The sequence below is a fragment of the Cannabis sativa genome, chromosome 9 (assembly GCF_029168945.1).
Source record: "Cannabis sativa cultivar Pink pepper isolate KNU-18-1 chromosome 9, ASM2916894v1, whole genome shotgun sequence".
NCBI classification, from domain to species: Eukaryota; Viridiplantae; Streptophyta; class Magnoliopsida; order Rosales; family Cannabaceae; genus Cannabis; species Cannabis sativa.
In genome coordinates, this window is record NC_083609.1 from 1,373,847 (window position 1) to 1,395,734 (window position 21,888).

The window sequence follows — 21,888 nt, forward strand, 5'->3', positions numbered from 1 at the left end:
CAGAAATTGGGATTAATTGAATTAGTAGTAGTATATACTTATGTTTAATATATATGGACAAAAATTTACCTAAGTCCCACCACACCATGAAAGACTCTCCTTCCCAATAAATATAGATTTCCCCAATTAGGGTTACCCCATGATAATGGGGTATATATACTTATTTTTTAGTTACATACCAATGATTCGATCCCATGATCTTTTTCATACGCACCTCAATATTTTTTATTGGGAGATATTAGTGGCGGACTTAGAATTTATATTGAGGAAATACGTATTTTTTTTTAAGTGAGGGGACAGGCCCGGTCCTAGAATAAGATGAGTTAGGCCCGTGCCTAAGACTCACTCAAATCCAGAACCTAAAATTTTTATATAGTATATTTTTTTGCATTAAAAAAATAGTATTTTTGAAAAAATTTGTAAAAGAACGCTCAATAATATTCACATTTTACATTAAATAAAACACACACTAAACAAATTTTTTGAGCTCATATTGTCTGGGGAAGGTCAAGTACTGTGATGATTCTAAGACTGTGTAAGTATAAGATTATAGTACTACTTATAAAGGTGCATCTTATTTTTTAGTAACTCATCACGAAAGAATTTTATAGTTAAGCGTGCTTGACCTGAGGTAATTTCAGGATGGGTGACCTCTGAGAATATTTATGTGCGAGTGGAAACACTATCGTGTTGGTTTGTAAGGTCAATCATCATTCCGTGGGTGTAAGGATCCAATAAAAATTTAAAACGGGAATGTTAGAGACTTGAACCCGTAATCTTGGTAGGATAAAAGAATGTAAATTTAGTAGTGATTATATTGGAAATACAAAAAAAAAAAAAAAAAAAAAAATTATGATAATTAAATCCCTACAAAATAAAAATCATAGTTCGCCACTATGATATGATATGGTACTATAGCAAATAGGTATGTGGACAATGGATATATTGGTTAATGATGAAATTGACCCTACGAAACAACAATAAGTGTCCTACGAACCTTCCCATCCAACTTCATATTTTGCCATTCATATTAGACAATATACATATATAATATAATATAGGCATTTATTTTAAAAAATTTCGAATAATTTACAATACTAAAAATAAGATTTAAACAATTACTTATCAATAGTCGTCTTGAAATTTAGTGGATCAGTAAATACTTTTGGGTCCTTATTAAGAAAAAAATATAGTATTTTAAAAATTTGTAAAAAAATATATAATTTTAAAAGAAAAAAAATTGGTCTCTTGGGCTAGGTGGGCCCTAGGCATAGGCTTAGCTTGCCTATATGCCTAGTCGGGCTTGTTTATATAATAAAATATGTAAATCTCGTTTTCTATAAATTTCAATTATTTAGAGTTTTTTAAAAATTTATATATATACGTAATCCTAAATAATTATAATATATACAATTATGATAAAAAAAATAGACTAAAAAATTCTTTTAGGTGCCAAAATAAATAGAAATCTACCAAAATATCTATTTAAGTAATTAATGCACTGTTTAACAAGTTTTTTAGTATGTGGAAATAGATAGAAGTATACCGAAATATATATACTATAATATATTATAGTACATAGGGATACGATTTTGTCCCGTGATGTACTTTCACAGAATGTATTTTATGATGTACGGCAGCCGTTAGATGGGACAGTTATTTGATCTGAGGGTTGGGTTGATCTAGGAGTAATTAGGGTTAAAAAATGGTAACGTATCCTGAGACCCATCTAATGTACCACGGAATACATTCCGTGAAAGTACATCACGGGCCAAAATCGTGTCCCTATCTATATATATTTAGTGACACAGCATGTGGTCCCATGTATATGGAGGCAACCCAGTAGTTCTTACATCATGCATGTGAATTTTTTACGTTGCATTAAATGGAATGGTATGTATATATAATATAGATATAGATAGATAGATAGATACATAATGATCAGTTAGGAAGAAAAACAAAAGAGGTTTTACACTTGTTTGAGTTTGAGATAGAATATCTTGGCTTTCTCTTCATAAATAATTTGCAGAAATATGAACAGGTTGTGGCATCATGTAATGTATATATAATATTATATATATTATATAATCGAAGACCAATAATATGGAAGCTAGTGATCCAGATTTTGTCCCCCTCTGTACTTCTTTTTTTAAAAAAAAATTATTACCATTTTACAATATAGTATGTATATAATTGTTATGTATATATGACTATTTTATATATACGGTAGTCAAATATTAGTTCATTTTATATATTGAGGAAATATAAATATTTTTATATATATACAATGTGATTATTTAATAATTTTTATTAAATTTAATGGTATTAATAAAATTAGTTTTATAAATATATATAAATATTATTTTAAATTGAGGAAATATATATATTTATATAAATATTAATTGTAATATTGTTGTTCAATTATTTTTTTTCCTATATCTCCCTAGCTAATATTTAATACAGTTCATACGTTTTTTTTTTCATGTAATATGTATTATTTTTTAATATAAATATCTCAAATTAATATATATTATTTTTCTTTGTAAACATTTATTATTGATAGCCAAAAAGTCCTGGGGTTCCACTTTTTCTTTTCATATTTCTTTTCGAAAAATCGTTTTAATAATTAAATTTGATAAATAATAAATAGATATCTAAAGAATTTCTATTATTTTTAATAAGTTTTTGGATAATATTTTTAAAACATTAATGGAGCTTGTACTTTGTATTGATTTATTTTTGACTTTTTAAGTAGTAATTAAAGTCATTCATCACTAAAATATACAAAAATATTGATACAAAATTATATCAATTCTTAATTATATTCATTAATAATAAAGATGAATAACTATTTATATATTGAACAAATGAATAACTATATATTAAGTGAACTTAATTATATCATCTATTTCCAAAAAAAAATTATTATATTTATTAACCTAAAAACACTATTCCTTTCAAAAAAAAAAAAAAACCTAAAAACACTTTTTGATATAAATTATATATTTACAATTTTTTTTTATATTTTATCGAACAATCTACTAATCGTTGTGTTGCTTACTTTATGGCTAAAGTGTTTCGTTTATACGCTGATTGTATTTTTCGAAGTCTAATTTTTATTTTAATGTTATTGATATTATTAATACCGAATTGATCTAGTTGAATAAAGTTTACAGATAAAAAAAATATAAATTAATTTTCTAAATAAAAAAAAAAATCAATTTAATGTTCATTTAGAGCAATCATTTTCTTGATTTAAAATAATAATAAATAAAAGGTAGTACAAATCTAATTAATTAATACAAAGCTAAAGAAATAAAAAAAAATTAAACAACAATTCCAGCTCACCACACTCAAAAGCAAGAAACTCATTACATGATACCACCGACTAAATAGCTCTAATTTTTTTTAATTCTTCTTTTATTTATTTATAATAATAATATTAATAATTTAATATTTTTTTTTTCAAAACAATTTATTAATTTAATTTAAAGCACTGAATAATAAATTAGTGTTTTACTTTCAATTGATCTCACTTTGCAGCAGCAACTTCCATGTTGGTTTTGGTGAATGTATGACAAAATTTAATAAATAAAAATAAACAATTAAATTAACTTAAAAAAACTCTGCATTTAATTAATTATTTTTGGATTAATATTATTCTAGATTCTTTATTTTGTAAAAATTACTAATTGTATTATGTATTTTTTAAAATAGTACAAAATAGTATCTTGAATTCAATTTTTGATAATTTTTTTTAATGTATAACAACTTAAAAATAATTTCTAGTACGAACAAATAATGCAGAAAATTTTATCTTAACAACTCTAGATCGGATTATTATTAACTTTTATTTTAACAAAAAAATTAGTTCATAGTACTATTTTATATCATTTTAAAAAGGCTAATTAAGATTTTTGCCCTCTGAATTTTGACATGTACTAAATCATGCCCCATGAACTTTTAAGGTCGTTAAAAATGCCCCATGAACTTTTAAGGTCGTTAAAAATGCCCCATAAACTATAGGGATTGTTAGATTTAAGGACATTTTTTCTAATTTTAGTAAAAAAGTCTAACATAGATGAAAATTCAGGGGGCATAATTTAATACATGTCAAAGTTCGATAGGCAATATTTGGTAGATATCAAAGTCTATGGAGAATGATTTAGTATATAAACAATCATTGAAATAGTAAAATTGAATGAAATTAGACTAAGGTCCTTAAATCTAACAATCTCAATAGTTCAGGGGGCATTTTTAACGACCTTAAAAGTTAGGGCAATATTTGGTACATGTGAAAGTTCAGGGGCAATATTTGATACATGTCAAAGTTCAGGGGACAAAAATCCTAATTAATCTTTTAAAAAATATAAAATCAAACTTATTATTTAACAAAACAGAAAGTCTTATCGATAATTTTTACATAATACAAAATCCAAAATAAAATTTATCATAGTAGTATATAGTGAATTATTTTAAACTATAAGATTTAATTATTAATAATCTTAACCTTAAATATCTTGTCGGTGCTTGGCCAAAAATTAATAAATTAATTTTAATATTTAATTTTATTTTTACTTTCGTCGAAACATCCCATTAAAGAGTTCTTAGCTATATTAATTGAAGCTTATTTGGTTTGACAAAGAGAAAAAAAAAATAATAAAAATAAAAACATTTTTGGGAAAAGTTTTGCCACGTGAAATCTCCCTCATATTTCACTTTCAACTCTTTTATAATAAATTTTATTTATTTTTCTCTAATTTTATATAGAATAATTTTTATAGTATACCACTTGTCAATAAGATTACTCGAAATATAATTTTTTACAAGTCCTTTTATTATATTTAATTTAATATATCGTAAAATAAATGAAGTGATATGTAAATTAAATATCATTTATCATTTTTAAGTTAATGAGTAATAGAATAATAGTGTATATTCTTTTTTATAATAATTTATATTTATATTTTTAATTTTTAATTATTAAAATAAAAATAGCTATAGTAATAAATATTTAATTTACTTTTATTTATTATTATTGTAAAACTTATATTTTGAGTGGTATATATTCTTAAAGAGTTGTATTATAATTTAATATCGTAAATAATTGAAGAGACAAAAATTGTTATAATTATTCATATATAAAATTTTCCTTATATAATTATTCAAAAAAAAAAAAATATTCCCTTATATAAATGAAAATAATTATTTAAAGCGAAAAATAGTCATTAGTGATAGAAAATAAAAGTCTTAGATTTGGATCTTTGTGAAATTCACTCGTTGACTACCTTCAAACAAAAAAAAAATTAGAATGGGAATCTTTGTGAATTATAGTATAGTATTATTATTATTATTATTATTATTATTATTTTTGCAATATTAAAAAAATAAATAATTTAAAGGCCAAATGGGCGTGGAATGTGGATCACACATATTTAAAGGCCAATGTTATGCTTTAAATGTGGTTTGTGGGGACATGAACAAATTGATTGCAAGGAAGAGCCGGCAATGGAGGACATAGGGAATGGACTGAAAGTGATGAAATATGGTTCTTGGTTAAAAGATGAGCATCCTACTCCTAATTGTATTGTTGCTCACCAACAACATATTCATCAGGAGAGACATGACACTGATAACACCAGTAGGCCGGACGATGGGGTGCCAGAGACGGTAGCAGGGTCCGCCGATCAACTGGAGATTGGGAGTTCTAGTGGTGGGATCATGGCTCCTAGAGATCAGGGGCACGAAATTTTGAAAGCTAGTGGGGTAGTTATTTCCGAATTTAGGGGGGAGGAATTGAAGGAAGTAAATGTTAGTCATAAACCCAATGGGCCTGGAACTGGTGTAAGCCCAAGTGACTTTCAACATATGGTATGTAGGGAGGAGGAGGCCCACGGCTTTAAAAATAATGAGCCCATTACTAAAAGAGGGATGCCAAGTCATGGAGACTTAGCTAGGACTGAAGTGGGAGTTGAACATCATCAAAATACGATTGGGAAAGGGGGCAAAGATGGTATCGTTGAAAAGGAAGATGAAGCAGGTCAGAAAAAACGAAAGGGAGCAGCTGGGTTCGTGGTGAGTACTGAGGATGTGGAAAATGGGAAGAAGAGTAAAGGTAAGGAAATTTTGGGTTGCCAACTGAGTCCTTTGATTGAGGAAGAGGGTTCTACTGTGAGTGTTATTCCTTTAGCTGATAAGATAGGAAAAAAGGGAGCTTTTCATGGCAATAGGCGGAAGATCTCTATTAAAAATCGGGCCCGCAATTCTCATCGACAGAATGTGGGAGTGGGTAATATATCAATGGAGCAAGTGGTGGGCCGAGGAAGTTCCTCGATTGCTGGCTGTTCCCAGGCAGGAACTTTTGTGTTCGGCGCAGCTATGGAGAACATCACAGCGGCACATGAAACAACTATGGCTACGACAGAGGTGAGTATTTCTGAAACAACTGATTTCTCATCTCATGATACTGAAATTGAAGCGGCGAGCCTTGCCACGCAAGGCCGCCGAGCGCAATGAAACTCTTGAGTTGGAATGTCCAAGGAATTGGGAACCCTTGGACAGTTCGTGCGTTGCAATCCCATATTCGGGATCATGACCCGAGTATTATTTTTTTGATGGAAAGTAAACTTACTAGAGTTCAAGCAGAAAGACTATGTTCAGTGCTACGGGTTGGAGGGAAATTTTGGACAGTGGATCGAATTGGTCTTAGTGGGGGATTATTGTTATTGTGGAAGGATGATATTCATATTCGGGTTGATTCAAGTTCATCGGGGCATATCCTTGTTGAGGTTGCGATTTTATGCCTTGGACATTGACATGCTTTTATGGACACCCGGATGCCGCTCAACGAAAGTTTTCTTGGGAATTATTACGGAATATAAAAGCTGGGGTGCATGGTGCTTGGCTGTGTATTGGGGATTTTAATGAAATTGTGAGTCTTGCTGAGAAGACTGGGGGAAGAAGAAGATGCTCGGTTGCTATGGAAGACTTTAAAGAAGTTATTGATGATTGTGGATTGATAGATTTTTGTTCGGTAAAAACAGAGCTCACTTGGTGTAATGAACATGAATCTAACCAAGTTATGGAGCGATTGGACAGAGGATTATGTAATGCGGAGTGGTTGAGAAGTTTTGAAGGAGCGGATATCCAAGTATTGGATTGGTGGGAGTCGGATCATAGACCTCTTATTGTTGACTTACCGGTGGATGTGGAACGAGATCGATGTGGTCAAACTAAAAGAAAAACTCGGTTCCACTTTGAAGAGGCATGGTGTGATGATGATGAATGCAAAGATATCGTCCTCAATGAGTGGAAAGATGGTACTTTTGGTGGCTATTCTAGGGGTTTTAAAAGGAAAACGTTTCAAATAGGAAGAACTTTGAAGGAGTGGAATAAAAAGAAGAAGAGGCTGTTGAATGAAAAAATTGGGAAGTTGAAAAAAACTTTAAATGAACTGTCCTCACGGCAAGAGTTGGGTACTTGGGCTGATGTTAAAAGAGTGGAAAGTCAATTGAATGGGGCTTTGGAAAAAGATGAACAGTATTGGCGTCAAAGAAGTCGAGCTTTGTGGTTGAAATGGGGGGATACAAATACGAAATACTTTCACCATAAGGCTTCTAAAAGGAGGAAAAAAAATGAGATTAAAGGCTTGTTTGATAGTTCGGGGGTTTGGCAAAGTGATACAAATATCGTTGTGCAGCTGGTTGAGGATTATTTTTCCTCTCTTTTTCAGGTTTCTTTGGCTAGTGATGACCATATTCAGGAAGTATTGGCTGATGTGCAACCGAAGGTTACTAATGAGATGAATGACATTTTGCTTGCTGAATTTACGGAAGAGGACGTTGTTAGAGCGGTTAAAGACATGAATCCGACTAAGGCTCCTGGGGTTGATGGGTTACCGGCTTTGTTTTATCAAAAGTTTTGGGATACTCTTAAGGACGAGGTAATTGCGGTTTCTCTTCGTTGCCTTAATGATGGCGAGGATTTTAGTTGCTTAAATGATACCATCATTGCGTTGATACCCAAAGTTGAGAAGGCTGAACGGGTTGAGGAATTCCGGCCAATTAGTCTTTGCAATGTTATCTACAAGATTATCTCTAAATGTCTAGCTAATCGATTGCGAAGTACGTTGGATGGAGTGATCTCGGAAACTCAAAGTGCTTTTGTCAAAGGGCGTCTCATACATGATAATGCTATTATTGGGTATGAAGCTCTACACTGTATGCGGAAAAATCGGTTTCAAAATGGACAAAAGGTGGCTCTAAAGTTGGATATGGCAAAAGCATATGATAGGGTGGAGTGGGGATTTTTGGAGATGATGATGATTCGGCTGGGTTATCAGAGTCAATGGGTGGAAAAAATTATGAAATGTGTTACTTCGGTTAGCTTTGCATTTCTCATTAATGGGGAAGTGAAGGGGCGAGTGAGGCCGGGTCGCGGATTACGTCAAGGTGATCCTTTGTCTCCATTTCTATTTCTGTTTTGTGCTGAGGCTTTCTCTTGTTTAATTCAAGCTCAGGAAAGAAGAGGATTGTTGCAAGGTATTAAGTTTGGAAGAACGGATTTGTTTGTATCGCATCTGTTTTTCGCGGATGACAGCTTGATCTTCTTTGATGCTACGATGGAGGGCTGTCAAACTTTCAGGGAGTTATTGAATAAATATACAAATGCTTCGGGGCAGATGGTGAATTATGGCAAGTCCGAGATCTGTTTTGGCAAGCATGTTGACGAGGCAAGATGTACTCTGTTGGCTGGTTTTATGGGGGTGCGGAGGGTAGTTTCGCATGGGAAGTATTTAGGCTTGCCATCTTTTGTGGGGCGTAATAAAAAGGAGCTGAGTGATATGATCAAAAACAGGGTGTGGGCGAAAATGAAAGGGTGGAAAGCGTCGATGTTCTCTATGGCTGGTAAAGAGGTTCTAATTAAGGCGATTGTCCAAGCAATACCAACCTACACTATGAGCTGTTTTAGGCTAACGAAAGGGACAATATCTAACTTACATCGAATGGCGGCGCGTTTTTGGTGGGGGTCCTCTGAAAAAGATAAGAAAATTCATTGGTGCAAGTGGGAGCATCTCTGTAAGCCAAAAGACAAAGGGGGAATGGGATTTCGAGATTTGGGAATGTTCAATCAAGCATTGTTGGCTAAGCAGATTTGGCGTTGTATAAGGTATCCTAATGCTCTTTGTAACCGTGTTCTGAAGGCCTCCTATTTTCCTACTAATTCGGTCTTGGAGGCAAAATGTGGTACTCATGCATCTTTTTTATGGCGAAGTTTGATGTGGGGCAAGAAACTAATTTTGAAGGGGTACCGATGGCGGGTTGGAGATGGGAGTAACATAAGAGTTTTAGAGGATCCATGGTTACCTAGGCCGGTTACCTTTAAGATATATGATAAGCCGCCTTTGCCGGAACACCTTCGGGTAGTTGATTTGAAATTGGGAGATGGTACTTGGGATGAACCTTTTATTACTGCGGTGTTTAATAAAGATGATGCCGAGATGATTCTTGCACTTCCAAACTCGGGGTGGGACCTTGATGACAAAATCCTTTGGCACTATAGTAAAAATGGTGAGTATTCGGTTAAGAGCGGCTATCGTATGGCATGTGAATTGAAGGCAGAAAGACAACAATCGAATGACCATCTTGCTGTCCAATGGTGGCGAAAATTGTGGCGTTTAACAATTCCCCCAAAAATCAAGGTGTTTGTGTGGAAATTGGCTCATGGTTGGCTTCCTACTTCTACGGTGTTGGCTAAACGTCATGTTTCTAATACTGATGGGTGTTCGAGGTGTTCGTTCCATAATGCTGAAACAATCTTTCATGCTCTTTGGGAGTGCAAGAATAGCAAGGTATGTTGGAAACTTTGTGACTTTCAACTAGAAATTAAACGACATGGCCAGGAGGATGAACTTGCTTTTTTAATGAGGTTGTCAAATGGAATGAGTAAAGAACAGTTTGAACTGTTTATGGTTATTACTTGGAGCTTGTGGAATACTCGAAATGCTTGTATACATGGTGGTTTTGTTCCACAGCCGGCCGAGATGGTTGAATGGTGTCACAAGCTGCTGGAGGATTTTCAGGGAGGGAGAAGTCGTTCCCAGGATGTAATGCGCAGGGAGGCTGCTGTTTGGAAGGTGCCGAGGCCTGGAGAAGTGAAGATTAACGTCGATGCGGGTGTGAAGAAGGGGGCTGGGTACTCGGGCTTGGGTTGTGTAATCCGTGGTGAGCAAGGGGATGTGCTCTTTGCCTCCTCGACTGCTATACAGCGGGAATGCTCGCCTTTACAGTTGGAGCTGATGGCCATTTTGAATGGGATACAAGTTGGGCTACAGAGGCATATACGACATTTTAGCATAGAATCGGACTGTTTGGAAGCCATTCAATTAATCCAAAAAAAGGAAGATGGCTGCCGAGATGTTGATTGTTTGCTAGAACAAATTAGAGTGTTGTTGTCTCATGAGAGTGTGATTGGTATCTCTTTTGTATTTCGTGAGGCCAATAAAGTTGCTCATGTTTTAGCCAATTATGCTTTGGTTCACAAAGTTAGTGCCATGTGGATTGGGGTTATTCCCTCTTGTGCAAATCAAGTTGTCTTGCTTGATTTGCCTAATCCTGTTTAGTGTTGTTATTAATGAATTCCTTTTCAACAAAAAAAAAAAAAAAAAAAATATTTATATATTTTGTATGATGAATTGATGATCACATATATATTAGTTATGGGTTTTTTTAAAATTATTTTTTTTTTCTACTTATTGGGAATGGTTGGCATTGTCTTTGCCCATTCACCTCATGAGGACTCTTGTTTCCCCCTACTAAATTCTATGATGTGAATTATTACACTATTTATTTATTTATTATTTTATATATAAAAATATTAAGCCTATAATTTTATTTTCCTCACTAAAATAATATTTTATTCCCTATTCAATATAATGTATTTGGACATTTAATTTATAAATGATATTAATTGAAATGTTTGGGATCAAAGTTTGAATTATAAGGTACATATTCATAATGATAGTGAGAATTAGTGAATATTAATAAAAAGATGAGACATTAATTTTTTTTTTAAAAAAGGTATAAATGTCATTGTAATTTTATACGAATAGTGTAGAAATAATTACATAAGTAACATTTTAAATTATATAAATAGTATATTAATAATTATATTGGCATAAATACAAAAGTTTAACTCTCAGTTGCAAATAAATATATAAGTTTAATTTTTAATAGTAATAATTCTTAAATTATATTTCTGAAACTTTTTTATGTATCAAACTATTTAGTGGTAAGTTATTGTTTGCTTATCATTTTCTTACTAATATATTTGAATTAAATTTCAAATAAAATAAAAATTTAATGAGAAATTATAAAGAGAAATATATGTGTATAAGAAATAATAATTTTAAATGCAAGGATGAGTGTATTAATTATTGTCAAATTCATTCGAGTATTCACACAACATTTTACAAAAAATGATAATAAAGTGAAGGAAGAAACAAAAGAAAGTTGGTAGTTTTAAATATGTAGTACGAGTTATTTTTAAATGTTTTTTTAATAAATTCAAAACAGAGTCTGTACTAACGAAACTGGAAGAAAATTACTGTTTTACAAATATTGGGTACTTATGCCGCTAAAAATAAACATTGAGTTTATACCGCGTACAAACTTAAAATATACTTATGCCGCTATTTACCCTTTTAAATATAACTAATTTATTTTTTATGAAAAAAAAATAACAATGGTATTAAATTCAAGTGGATAGACATTAACTATTCCTACTATCTATATATGTATATTCATCTTCTATTTTTAGTAAGAATACTGTTGGGTTAAATTTCAATAGATTGGGCCATATTGGCCCACATTAATTTGTCTTTTAAAAAAATTACATAGTTATTTTTGGTAAAATTTCAGTAATTGGATAGTTGTTGTATTGTGTAAAAAAAAATCAATAAATAATTTGCTTAATTAAATTCCAATAATTAATAGTGTGTCCACTACAACTACGATCAAGTAAAATTCTAAAATAATCCAAAAATTAAAATACCAAATTAACTAATATAACTCTATGTAATCATTTTATGGATTGGTTAAAAATATTTTTGAAAGAGATAATTACATAAAGTATTATTTTTTTAAAGATTTTTTTTATATATATTTTTACAGTTTTTTTTTATAGAAACAACAAGAAAATTACATAAAATTATTAAGAAAATAACATCAAAACAAGAATAAAAAATCAACAACATAAAAAACCGTATATTCTGTAATTAAAATCATAAAAATCGTTAAAGTATTTAAAATTCAATACAACTGTATTTTTGTAATTTTTTATTATTATTATTTTTGTGTATTGGTGAAATAAATCCGTTTTTCCTTTTTAAATAGAGTCCAAAAAGATCATTTTCAAAAATAGCATAGCCCTACAGTAACTTTGAAAATTACTATTTTATCGAGGACCCAATTCAGTATTAACATTTTATTTACCATTGGCACATTATTACCACTCAGTTTTTTACAGTGGGTAAAATATGCCTCAACACTATTTTACCATCTTGTCATAACCGTTGTTGGATTATACATCACACATTTTAAGTTTACAGATATACAAAGACACTTTTAACAGTTTGATCTATACTCTATTCAAAAAAACAGTCATAATATCATTATTATGTTGTTATCATTATTAACAACTAAGATCAATAGTGATGCAGTTTTTAACTCTGAGTTGGGTAAATTTGGGGGACTGAAACGGTATTCTGTGATGATACTGATTTCGTCTTAGCTTTTGGTGTTTAGACTTGGAATTGTTGTTTCTCTCTTGACATTGTTGATGTTTTGAGTATCTATTCTGGAATTATGCTTGCCTGTTAAGGTCAACTCTGAGATTGAGTGAATTTTAGAAAAATAAAAATTATTAGGTCTTTTATTTATAAAATGTGTAATAACTTTAAAAACTAAAGGGAAAATATTTTTTTGGACTCCTATGTTCAGTGGGTCCTAGACTCGAGCCTAGTTCGCCTTAACTACCTTATTAATGTTATTTTTTTGAAGAAATTACACTCTATACCCTTTTTATATTGTCCTCTTTTATTTTTACCGTCTTTTTTAAAATCTATCATTTTTACCTCTTTTTTTAAACATTGTACTAATTTTGCCCCTGTCATTTCAAGATACCCTCCATGTGATTCTCTTATGTAAGGGTATTTTAGGTACAATACATATAAAAAGAGGTATGTTTCAAATAAATATAAAATTAGAGGTAAATTTGATTAATTGATGAATAAAAGAAGTATTTTTCAACTTACCTCTTATTTTTTACAGTTTAATTGATCAGTTTTATCTAGATTACAATGTCTATAAATATCATTTTTTATTACAAATATATATATTTTAACTAACTAAAATACTTACGTTTTTCTTGATTTTTTTAAGGACCGCTGTCTCTCATCACTTCTATGTAAGTCTGCTCCTACTAGGTTACATTGTTAGAGATATCATTGTACATTGTAATTATTTTATTGATATTTCGTTTTGTGTTATTCTAACACTGCTAATAGTATGACACACACTTTAGCTAAATTTTTACTTTTTTTAAATGATGAGTATGTTTGGTAGTCTGGTTACTCAGATTGTATTATTATTTTAACAACAATTTTTTCTCTTCAGATTTATCTAATTAAATTTGGTCTTTATGTTTTAATGAATTCGTCTTATGCACAATGTCTAACAACAATTTATTAGAATAACTAGTAATTTTTTTACAAACCTATAAAATAAAAATATATAAATTTAATACTTACTTATAACATTTTTATTTTCTACATAATAATAATAATATTTTTTTCACCTCGGTCTCACTTTCCATCTGTTTGAGAAAGTGACTTAATAATAATAATAATAATAATAATAAAGAAAATTACTAAAAAATATTATAATTATTTTATTAGTGTAATTAAGTATCGAATATTACTATTAAATACTAATTATGTTCAATACTTTTTATAAATGACATATTAATAAATTATAAACTTTTTAATAATTTTTTTAAAATATTTAATTACACATAATTTAAAAATATAATTTATAAAATATATCGCTAATTAATTATTAGACAGAAAATAATTAACACTAGTACACAGCTCTAATAACAATGATAAACAAAAATAAATAAATAAATAAGAAAAATAAAAGAAAGTGGTTTCCAACCAACACCAACATTTTTCTCTCTCTTAAATTTCTCTTCACTTAAATTTTTTCTTTATATTAATCTCTTTACACTCTTCACAAACTTCAGGGCTCCATCTCAAAACTCCCCTCTCTCTCTTCTTTCTCTCTCTAAAAAAACACTAAACCCATATCTTTCCGAGCCAAAAATTAAAAAAAAAAAAATATATAAATATATATATTAAGTCATCAAAAAAAAAAGCTTAAATCGCCGCCATTAATGGCGTCTCCGCCGGACACAAGCAAAACCATGAAGCTCGAACGCTACAACAGCTACTTACGAAGAGTAAACAGTACAAAGCTTCTCACCGCATCATCGAAACTTCTCTTCAGAGCAACTTTACTAATCGCTCTCGTTTTAATCCTCTTCTTCACTCTAAATTACCCACCGTTAACTTCCGATTCAACCACCGATCACCATAGCCGTCTACACACTCGCAATAATTTCTTATCCTCCGCTTTTTACGGCACCGGAGTCGGCGGCGCAGCTTGGGAGAAACAAGTCCGTCATTCATCGACTCCACGCCGAGCTAACGGAATGTCTGTTCTCGTAACCGGCGCAGCCGGTTTCGTCGGCTCACACTGTTCTTTAGCTTTGAAAAAACGCGGCGATGGCGTTCTCGGCTTGGATAATTTCAACGATTATTACGATCCGTCTTTGAAGAAAGATCGGCAAGCTTTATTAGCTCGTCATCAGATTTTCGTAGTCGACGGAGATCTAAACGACGGTCCGTTGTTATCGAAGCTCTTCGATGTGGTTCCATTTACGCACGTGCTTCATTTAGCTGCTCAAGCAGGTGTACGGTACGCTATGGTGAATCCTCAATCTTATATTCGATCAAACATAGCTGGTTTCGTTAATCTTCTCGAGATCGCTAAAGCCGCAAATCCTCAACCAGCTATAGTTTGGGCTTCATCAAGCTCAGTTTACGGATTAAACACTGAAAATCCATTTTCCGAGCACCACCGTACCGATCAACCGGCGAGTCTTTACGCCGCCACGAAAAAAGCCGGAGAAGAAATAGCTCATACGTATAACCACATATATGGGCTTTCCTTAACGGGCCTAAGATTCTTTACTGTTTATGGGCCTTGGGGAAGGCCCGATATGGCTTATTTCTTTTTCACTAAAGCTATACTTCAGGGAAAACCAATAGACATATACCAAACGCAGGACGATAAAGAAGTGGCGCGTGACTTCACGTACATCGATGATATCGTCAAAGGCTGTTTGGGATCGCTTGATACGTCGGAAAAGAGTACCGGTAGCGGCGGAAAGAAGAAAGGTCCGGCACAATTAAGGGTTTATAATTTGGGTAATACTTCACCGGTGCCGGTAGGGAAATTGGTATCGATATTAGAAACGTTATTGAATACAAAGGCTAAAAAGCACGTGATTAAAATGCCTCGAAACGGTGACGTTCCGTACACTCATGCTAACGTGAGCCAGGCGTATAAAGATTTTGGGTACAAACCAACAACGGATTTGTCTACAGGTTTGAGAAAGTTCGTAAAATGGTACGTTAGTTATTACGGGATTCAGCCGAGGGTAAAAAGGGAATTTAACTTGAATCCCGAGGAATCCGCTTGATTTAATATAATCAATCATCATTCACATGGTTTTTTTTTTTTTTTAATTTTTATTTTTTATATAAATGTTATTATTTTTATTATTGAGAAAAAAAAAAAGTTATTATTGTGGTCCCTCATGTAGTGGATCATATTTGCTGCACCTAGCTGTTGTTGTTGTAGAATATTATATATATATATATATAGATATAAAAACTCCATATATATAGAAGAAGAAATTGGAAAGAGAGGAGAAGTGTAGAGGTTGTGGATTGGGTGTGGGAAGGTGTAATAATTTTTGGGTGGGGTCTACTAGAAAGGGTGTAGATCTCAACCATTGGATTGATGTTATTATTATTATATATGATGAAATTGAACAGTCAAGATCAGTTTTTAATTTTATGGTGAATTTTCTTTGTTTTTTTTATTATTGGTATAATTTTTTTTAGCATTGTTAGCATTACGATGAAGTGTCATTATATAATTGGTTAGTAATTTTTTATAATATTTATTAAAGTTAAATAAATGGAACTCGATATTGTGCTGCACAAAAATTACTAAACACCGTGAGCGTCTTTTAATATTTTTTCAATTTTTTTTCGAGCGAGACAATGTGCGACTCTGTAACAAAACTAACATGAACATTAATATGAGAAGACATTAATACTTTATAATTTGAAATATTATTAGCATAATTTAATATTGAAGAATTTTCTTTGATTTTTATTTTCTAATTCTTGTTAATTTACATATTTTTGTATAATTATTTTCCTTTTTGAGGTTGCAAGTTGAGAATATGTTTGTGTACATTTGGATTTTGATTTTGATTTTTTTTTTCTCAAGATGCTTATTTTTTCATTAATTGAAAAAGATTGTTATAAAATATTCTGACCCTTTTAGTCAAAAAAGAGTAAAGAGTGAAACTTATATATATTATTACAACTAATTAAGTGATGACATTACTAATAATCATGAGTGTAAAACCGACACATAAAAGTGTTAGATCAAATAAATACTTTGTGTTTTTTTTACTTTTTTTTCTTCTTTTAATTAGTCAAAAATAAGATGAAAGCTTTAATTCTATAATTGACAATCATTGTTGGAATCAATTTGGGCAATAATTACTATGTCCAAAAAGTAAGAAAAAATAAAAAGAAAAATATTTGAAAATATAAAAAAAGTGATTTTGGGTATCTAAAATTTAATGACAACAACCTTAAAGAAATTGTGAAAATAATTAAAAAGGAGCTGGAAGTTTCTGTAAATTGTACAGATAAGAAATAACATAATTTATATATATATATATATATATTTTTTCTATTGTCTAAAAATGTTGTAATTGCACATGATTTGGGATGATGATTGCTTCTAATTAACTCTATTTATTTTATTTTTTAATTAATGAATTGGATCAAAACTTTTTTTGGGTTTTTTTCTTAACTGAATTTTGTAGTGATTGATTAAAATAATATTATAGTTTTTGGCCATTAAAGCTTTCACATTTGTGTCGGTAAGGTTGTTTATTAAGTCATCAAAATAAGTAAGAAGCAAGCCCTACCATATTGGTGTCACTCCATAACTGGCAAACTAGTCAAGTTGCATAAAAGGAACCTTCTTTTTAGAGCTCACAATTCAAGGCTTCTTTTTTGAATCAAAGATTAGGCTAAAGTCAAAAAAAAATGTCCAAAGAATTACATAGAATCAAATAATCTCCATTATCAAACTCTAGCTTCCCCTAAAGAGAATTATTTTAGTTAAATTGTGAGCAATAATATTTACAGAACGATTATAAAATAAAAACTTATGATTGATATCTTTTGTTATGATATAAATTGTAGAAAAATTGCGACTAAAGTGCTGATTTAAAACCATTACAAACTTAATCAATAAATAATTAGTAATAACAAGATTAAAAGATAATATATTAATTAGAGATTAAAATAGAAATTAACAGAATATTAAAAATAAAAAATAATTAAAACAATAAACAATAAATTAAAAAAGACAAAATAAGCTAATAAAGATAACAAAATGGCCTCAAAGAGCCCCTCCCTAACGCAAGTCAGGAGCCAACAGGACAACCGAAAACAAGCCGGCCACGAGCAAAAGAGCATTGTAGACTTCTGACGGGAACAAACCACACTTGCTTTCCCATCTAGGTTTCAAACGGTAAAGGAGACGAGCTTGGGAAGCACATTCCTTTGGGTAAAACTCATGTCCACTCTCACTTTTGTGGGAATGTACACACTATACAAGTGTACATATCTATAAATACACTTTGTGTTCATATTTTTGGATAGAAAAATTACGTCATAAGTTTCCAAAAAATACTTATGTTTAATGTATATAAGTCTCCAACTTTAAAAATTAGCAGTATTAGTAAGGTCATTATTTTTATATATCAATTGGTACGCAATTTAACAGATTTGTTAAATACTAATAAAATGTCACATGTCAATTGCTTATTAGTACAAATCATAATTTTAATTAAAAATAATTTGAAATAAAAAACTAAAAAAATATATTTTAATTAAAAATATTTTCACCCAGCCACCACTTCACCCCTATCCCCATTCCCTAGTCACACCCAACCCCTCGAGCTCTCCGGAGATCCACTACTCGCAGTTGTCGTCTACCGTTGATGTCTAGACTGTCGACGTCTATTGTCGACATCTTCTTCATCCAGCCACACCCTAACCCCAACTATTTTTTTTAAAAAAAAATCCTAAATTCATAAAAAAAAAAAAACCACACCAAACATATGCCATAAATTAATTTTTTCAAATCAAACTCATATCAATATATCCAACATACCCAAATTTCAATCATTGATCGAATGAATTTTAATTCATAAGGTATAATATTAAATTAGTATGGAAAATCAAACTCTCATACCTACCCCGTAAATCTAAACTCAGATCTTAACCAACACATCGCAAACAAAATTAAACTATATACTGTTAGAGAGTCTTACATTGCTAATGTGTGAAAAGATAATAGAATATATAAGATGAATGAGCTACTCCTCCCATAGCCAATTGGTTTTGAGATGGAACCCCATTCATCTTATCCCCAAATTCTAACATGGTATTAGAGCAAAACAACAAAAAAAAAATCTCTTTCAACCCCCTCCAAAAAAAAAACTGATCGAAGTAGAGCAAAAAAATAGCCACCAAAAATCCAAAAAAAAAAACTGATCCAAGAGCCAAATAGTCAAAAAAATGCCACTTATGTGATCCGGGGATAGTGAACCAAAAAAAAAAGTACTACCAAAAAATCCAAAAATACCGATCCAAAAAGTAGAACAAAAGAGCGACTTGTGATTAGGAATAGTGAGCAAAAAAAAGAGTCGCTTATGATCGAGTTGTCCAAGATGGTGACTATATAAAATAGTCACCATCTTGAGGGGGATGTTAGAGAATCTCACATTGCTAATGTATGCAAAGATAATAGAATATATAAGATGCATGAGCTGCTCCTTCATTGCCAATTGATTTTGAGATAGAACCTCCTTCACCTTATTCCAAATTCTAACATACACGAACTAAAGTCTTCTCTGTCCAATTATCTTTTTGGAAGTTTCCATCGCACCGAGGGAGACGAAAGGGAATTTGGGCTTCAATGGTGTCGGTCTACTCACCGTCAATTAAAAGTGTGAACTTGCAGCCAAATTTTTGGTCAATTAAAAATCTTAATTTTAAAAAATAAAATAAAATAAGTACTTGATCTTCAATATATAATATTCTCACTTGACCATATCATATATATATATATATATATATTTGAAATTTTGTCACATTTATATATATGCATATATATATTATGGAAATTGTCGATTACTGAGACAATTAACATGTTCTCATGCAAATTAATTCTATTATACATAAAACAATATTAATGACTCTCATGCTCCCCTATTTTTTTTAAATATAATTTAATTTGTAAAATTAAATTATTGCATATCATTGCACCCTCAAAATATTTGTACATATATATATGTTCTATATATTATTATATTTATATATATTAGTAATATGATCTATACTCTCTTAATTTCTTCCCTTGCCAAAAAAAAAAAAACTCTCTTTCTCAACATTTTGAGAGCTAGAAATGAGTACTTAATTAATTACTCAATTAAAATATGATATTATTCTTTAAACTCTAATTAATTATACAGTTTTTTTTATCTTAAATTCTAAGTATCATTTCAATAAAAGATGATTATTTATGCATGCCATGTACTTAATTATACATACCATCATATATATAAATATATATATATATACTAGGTGATTGTTACGTGCCAAGCCACGTAGTGTTAGTTTTATTTAATATTTTAGTTTTTTATTTTAATTAATAATTAAAATAGTATAATTATTTGAATGATTTGTTTTATAAAAATAAAATATGTGTCAGTATATTTAGTAAGTAAAATATAATTGTGTTATAATAATGTATATTATTAATAGTAAAATGTACATTAATCTTCTAATTGAAAAAAGTTCTATTATCTCATTTCATATCTAATAATATCTACACAACTATATATTTATAGACTTTCACATTCTTTGCAAATTACTAATAAGCACCAATAATATTTTCATATTCTAATATTTTTCAACCTTCTCCTCTTGGTGGTAAAATTAAAAATAAAACTAAAAATAAGCACAAACATATAAGGTAAATACTAATTACAGCCCATTTCATCTTTTTTTTTATTATTTTTTTAAGCCCAAGCCCAAAAATCTCTAAGTCAACACAATCAATCTTCTTTTATATTATTTTTTCTAGATATTTTATGTATATTTTTTTTAAAAAAAAATAAATAAAAAAATTATTAATATTCTACAAAGATAGGTTTGTTAGAGAGATATGTGGCTAAGATGATTTTTTTAATTTAAAAAGAGATTATTAATATTTAAAAGATTGTTTAATTTTTTGGTTTAATTATTGGGTTTATTTTTTAACGGGAGATCAAACCTAATCGTTAAATTTAACAGAATATTCTTTTATTTTTAAGTATATTCTGTTAAACCAAGAATGTTAAACCAAGAAATGACGTTAGATAGACACTTTTAATATATAAAGATAAAGATATATAATACATATCTCATTATAATGCAACTTTAACAAACTATAATTGTTCATTTCATTTCCTTTTCTTTTATTTATTAATTTTTATTTTTATTTTTTGTCTTTTTTATCAAACTATATGCATTTTTTTTTCTTCTTCCCCCCTATTATTTTAATATACCTTTAGATCTTGTTTAGAATTTGGATTTTAAGAGCGGGGAAAATGAATTAAAAAAATATTTATTTTCTCATATGTTTGGATTGAATGATCAATAAATATTTAATAATTATATATTTTTTTTTTAAAAAAAAAAACTAAAACATTTGAGTATAATTTTATGAAATTTAAAACAGCCTTTATAATAATATATATAAATATTAATTCTAAAGGAAAAATTATTTTTTTAATGGAAATATAATTTTATGAAGAAGACAAAACTATGAGCTATAACAATTTTTTTTTTCAAAATTTTACTATATAGGTGATAAAATCCAAAGCCCAAATAATATATCTTAATTTACTTATAGAGTATCAAATTAAGTGGAATTATACCAAAAACTTTACAATTATATATTAATAAATTAAATTAATTAATTAATTTTCCATCATTTAAGAGCGCCTGTTGTGCAAGAATCAATGGAGAATTTATTATTATTATTATTATTATTATTATGGAAATATAAATTATGAATTACTAGGACTCTTGTTTTGATCCCAAATTGTTAAGCTAGCAGAGAAGTTATTATAAAATAACAAAATTTATAAATAAATAAATAAATTTATTTTATTGTTTTTTTAATATACTATAAATCACAATTAAATAAGTTTCATTAAGAAATTAATATCAATAATTGTCAACGTCCAAAGATCATAGTGGTCGGTGATTAGTGATTAAATTGAAAATTATTTAATAAACTCATTAATTAATTAACTCAGGGGTTTCAAAATATTAATTAATAATAATAATAATATTTTTGTATCAACCGACTAAAAGAGAAAAATAGAAGAAAAATA

At 29.8% G+C, this 21,888-nt stretch overlaps 1 protein-coding gene across 1 annotated transcript; it reads left to right on the plus strand.

The window, feature by feature from the left end:
- Positions 1 to 14,208: 14,208 nt before the first annotated feature.
- LOC115722406 (UDP-glucuronate 4-epimerase 6) lies at positions 14,209 to 16,200 on the plus strand. The gene has a single exon (XM_030651608.2). The coding sequence runs from the start codon at positions 14,452 to 14,454 to the stop codon at positions 15,820 to 15,822; it is 1,371 nt and encodes a 456-aa protein (XP_030507468.1). The 5' UTR covers positions 14,209 to 14,451; the 3' UTR covers positions 15,823 to 16,200.
- The last annotated feature ends 5,688 nt before the right edge of the window (positions 16,201 to 21,888 follow it).

Excerpts from the sequence above, each read along its gene's own strand:
- LOC115722406 (XM_030651608.2), top strand. The coding sequence starts at position 14,452 with ATGGCGTCTCCGCCGGACACAAGCAAAACCATGAAGCTCGAACGCTAC.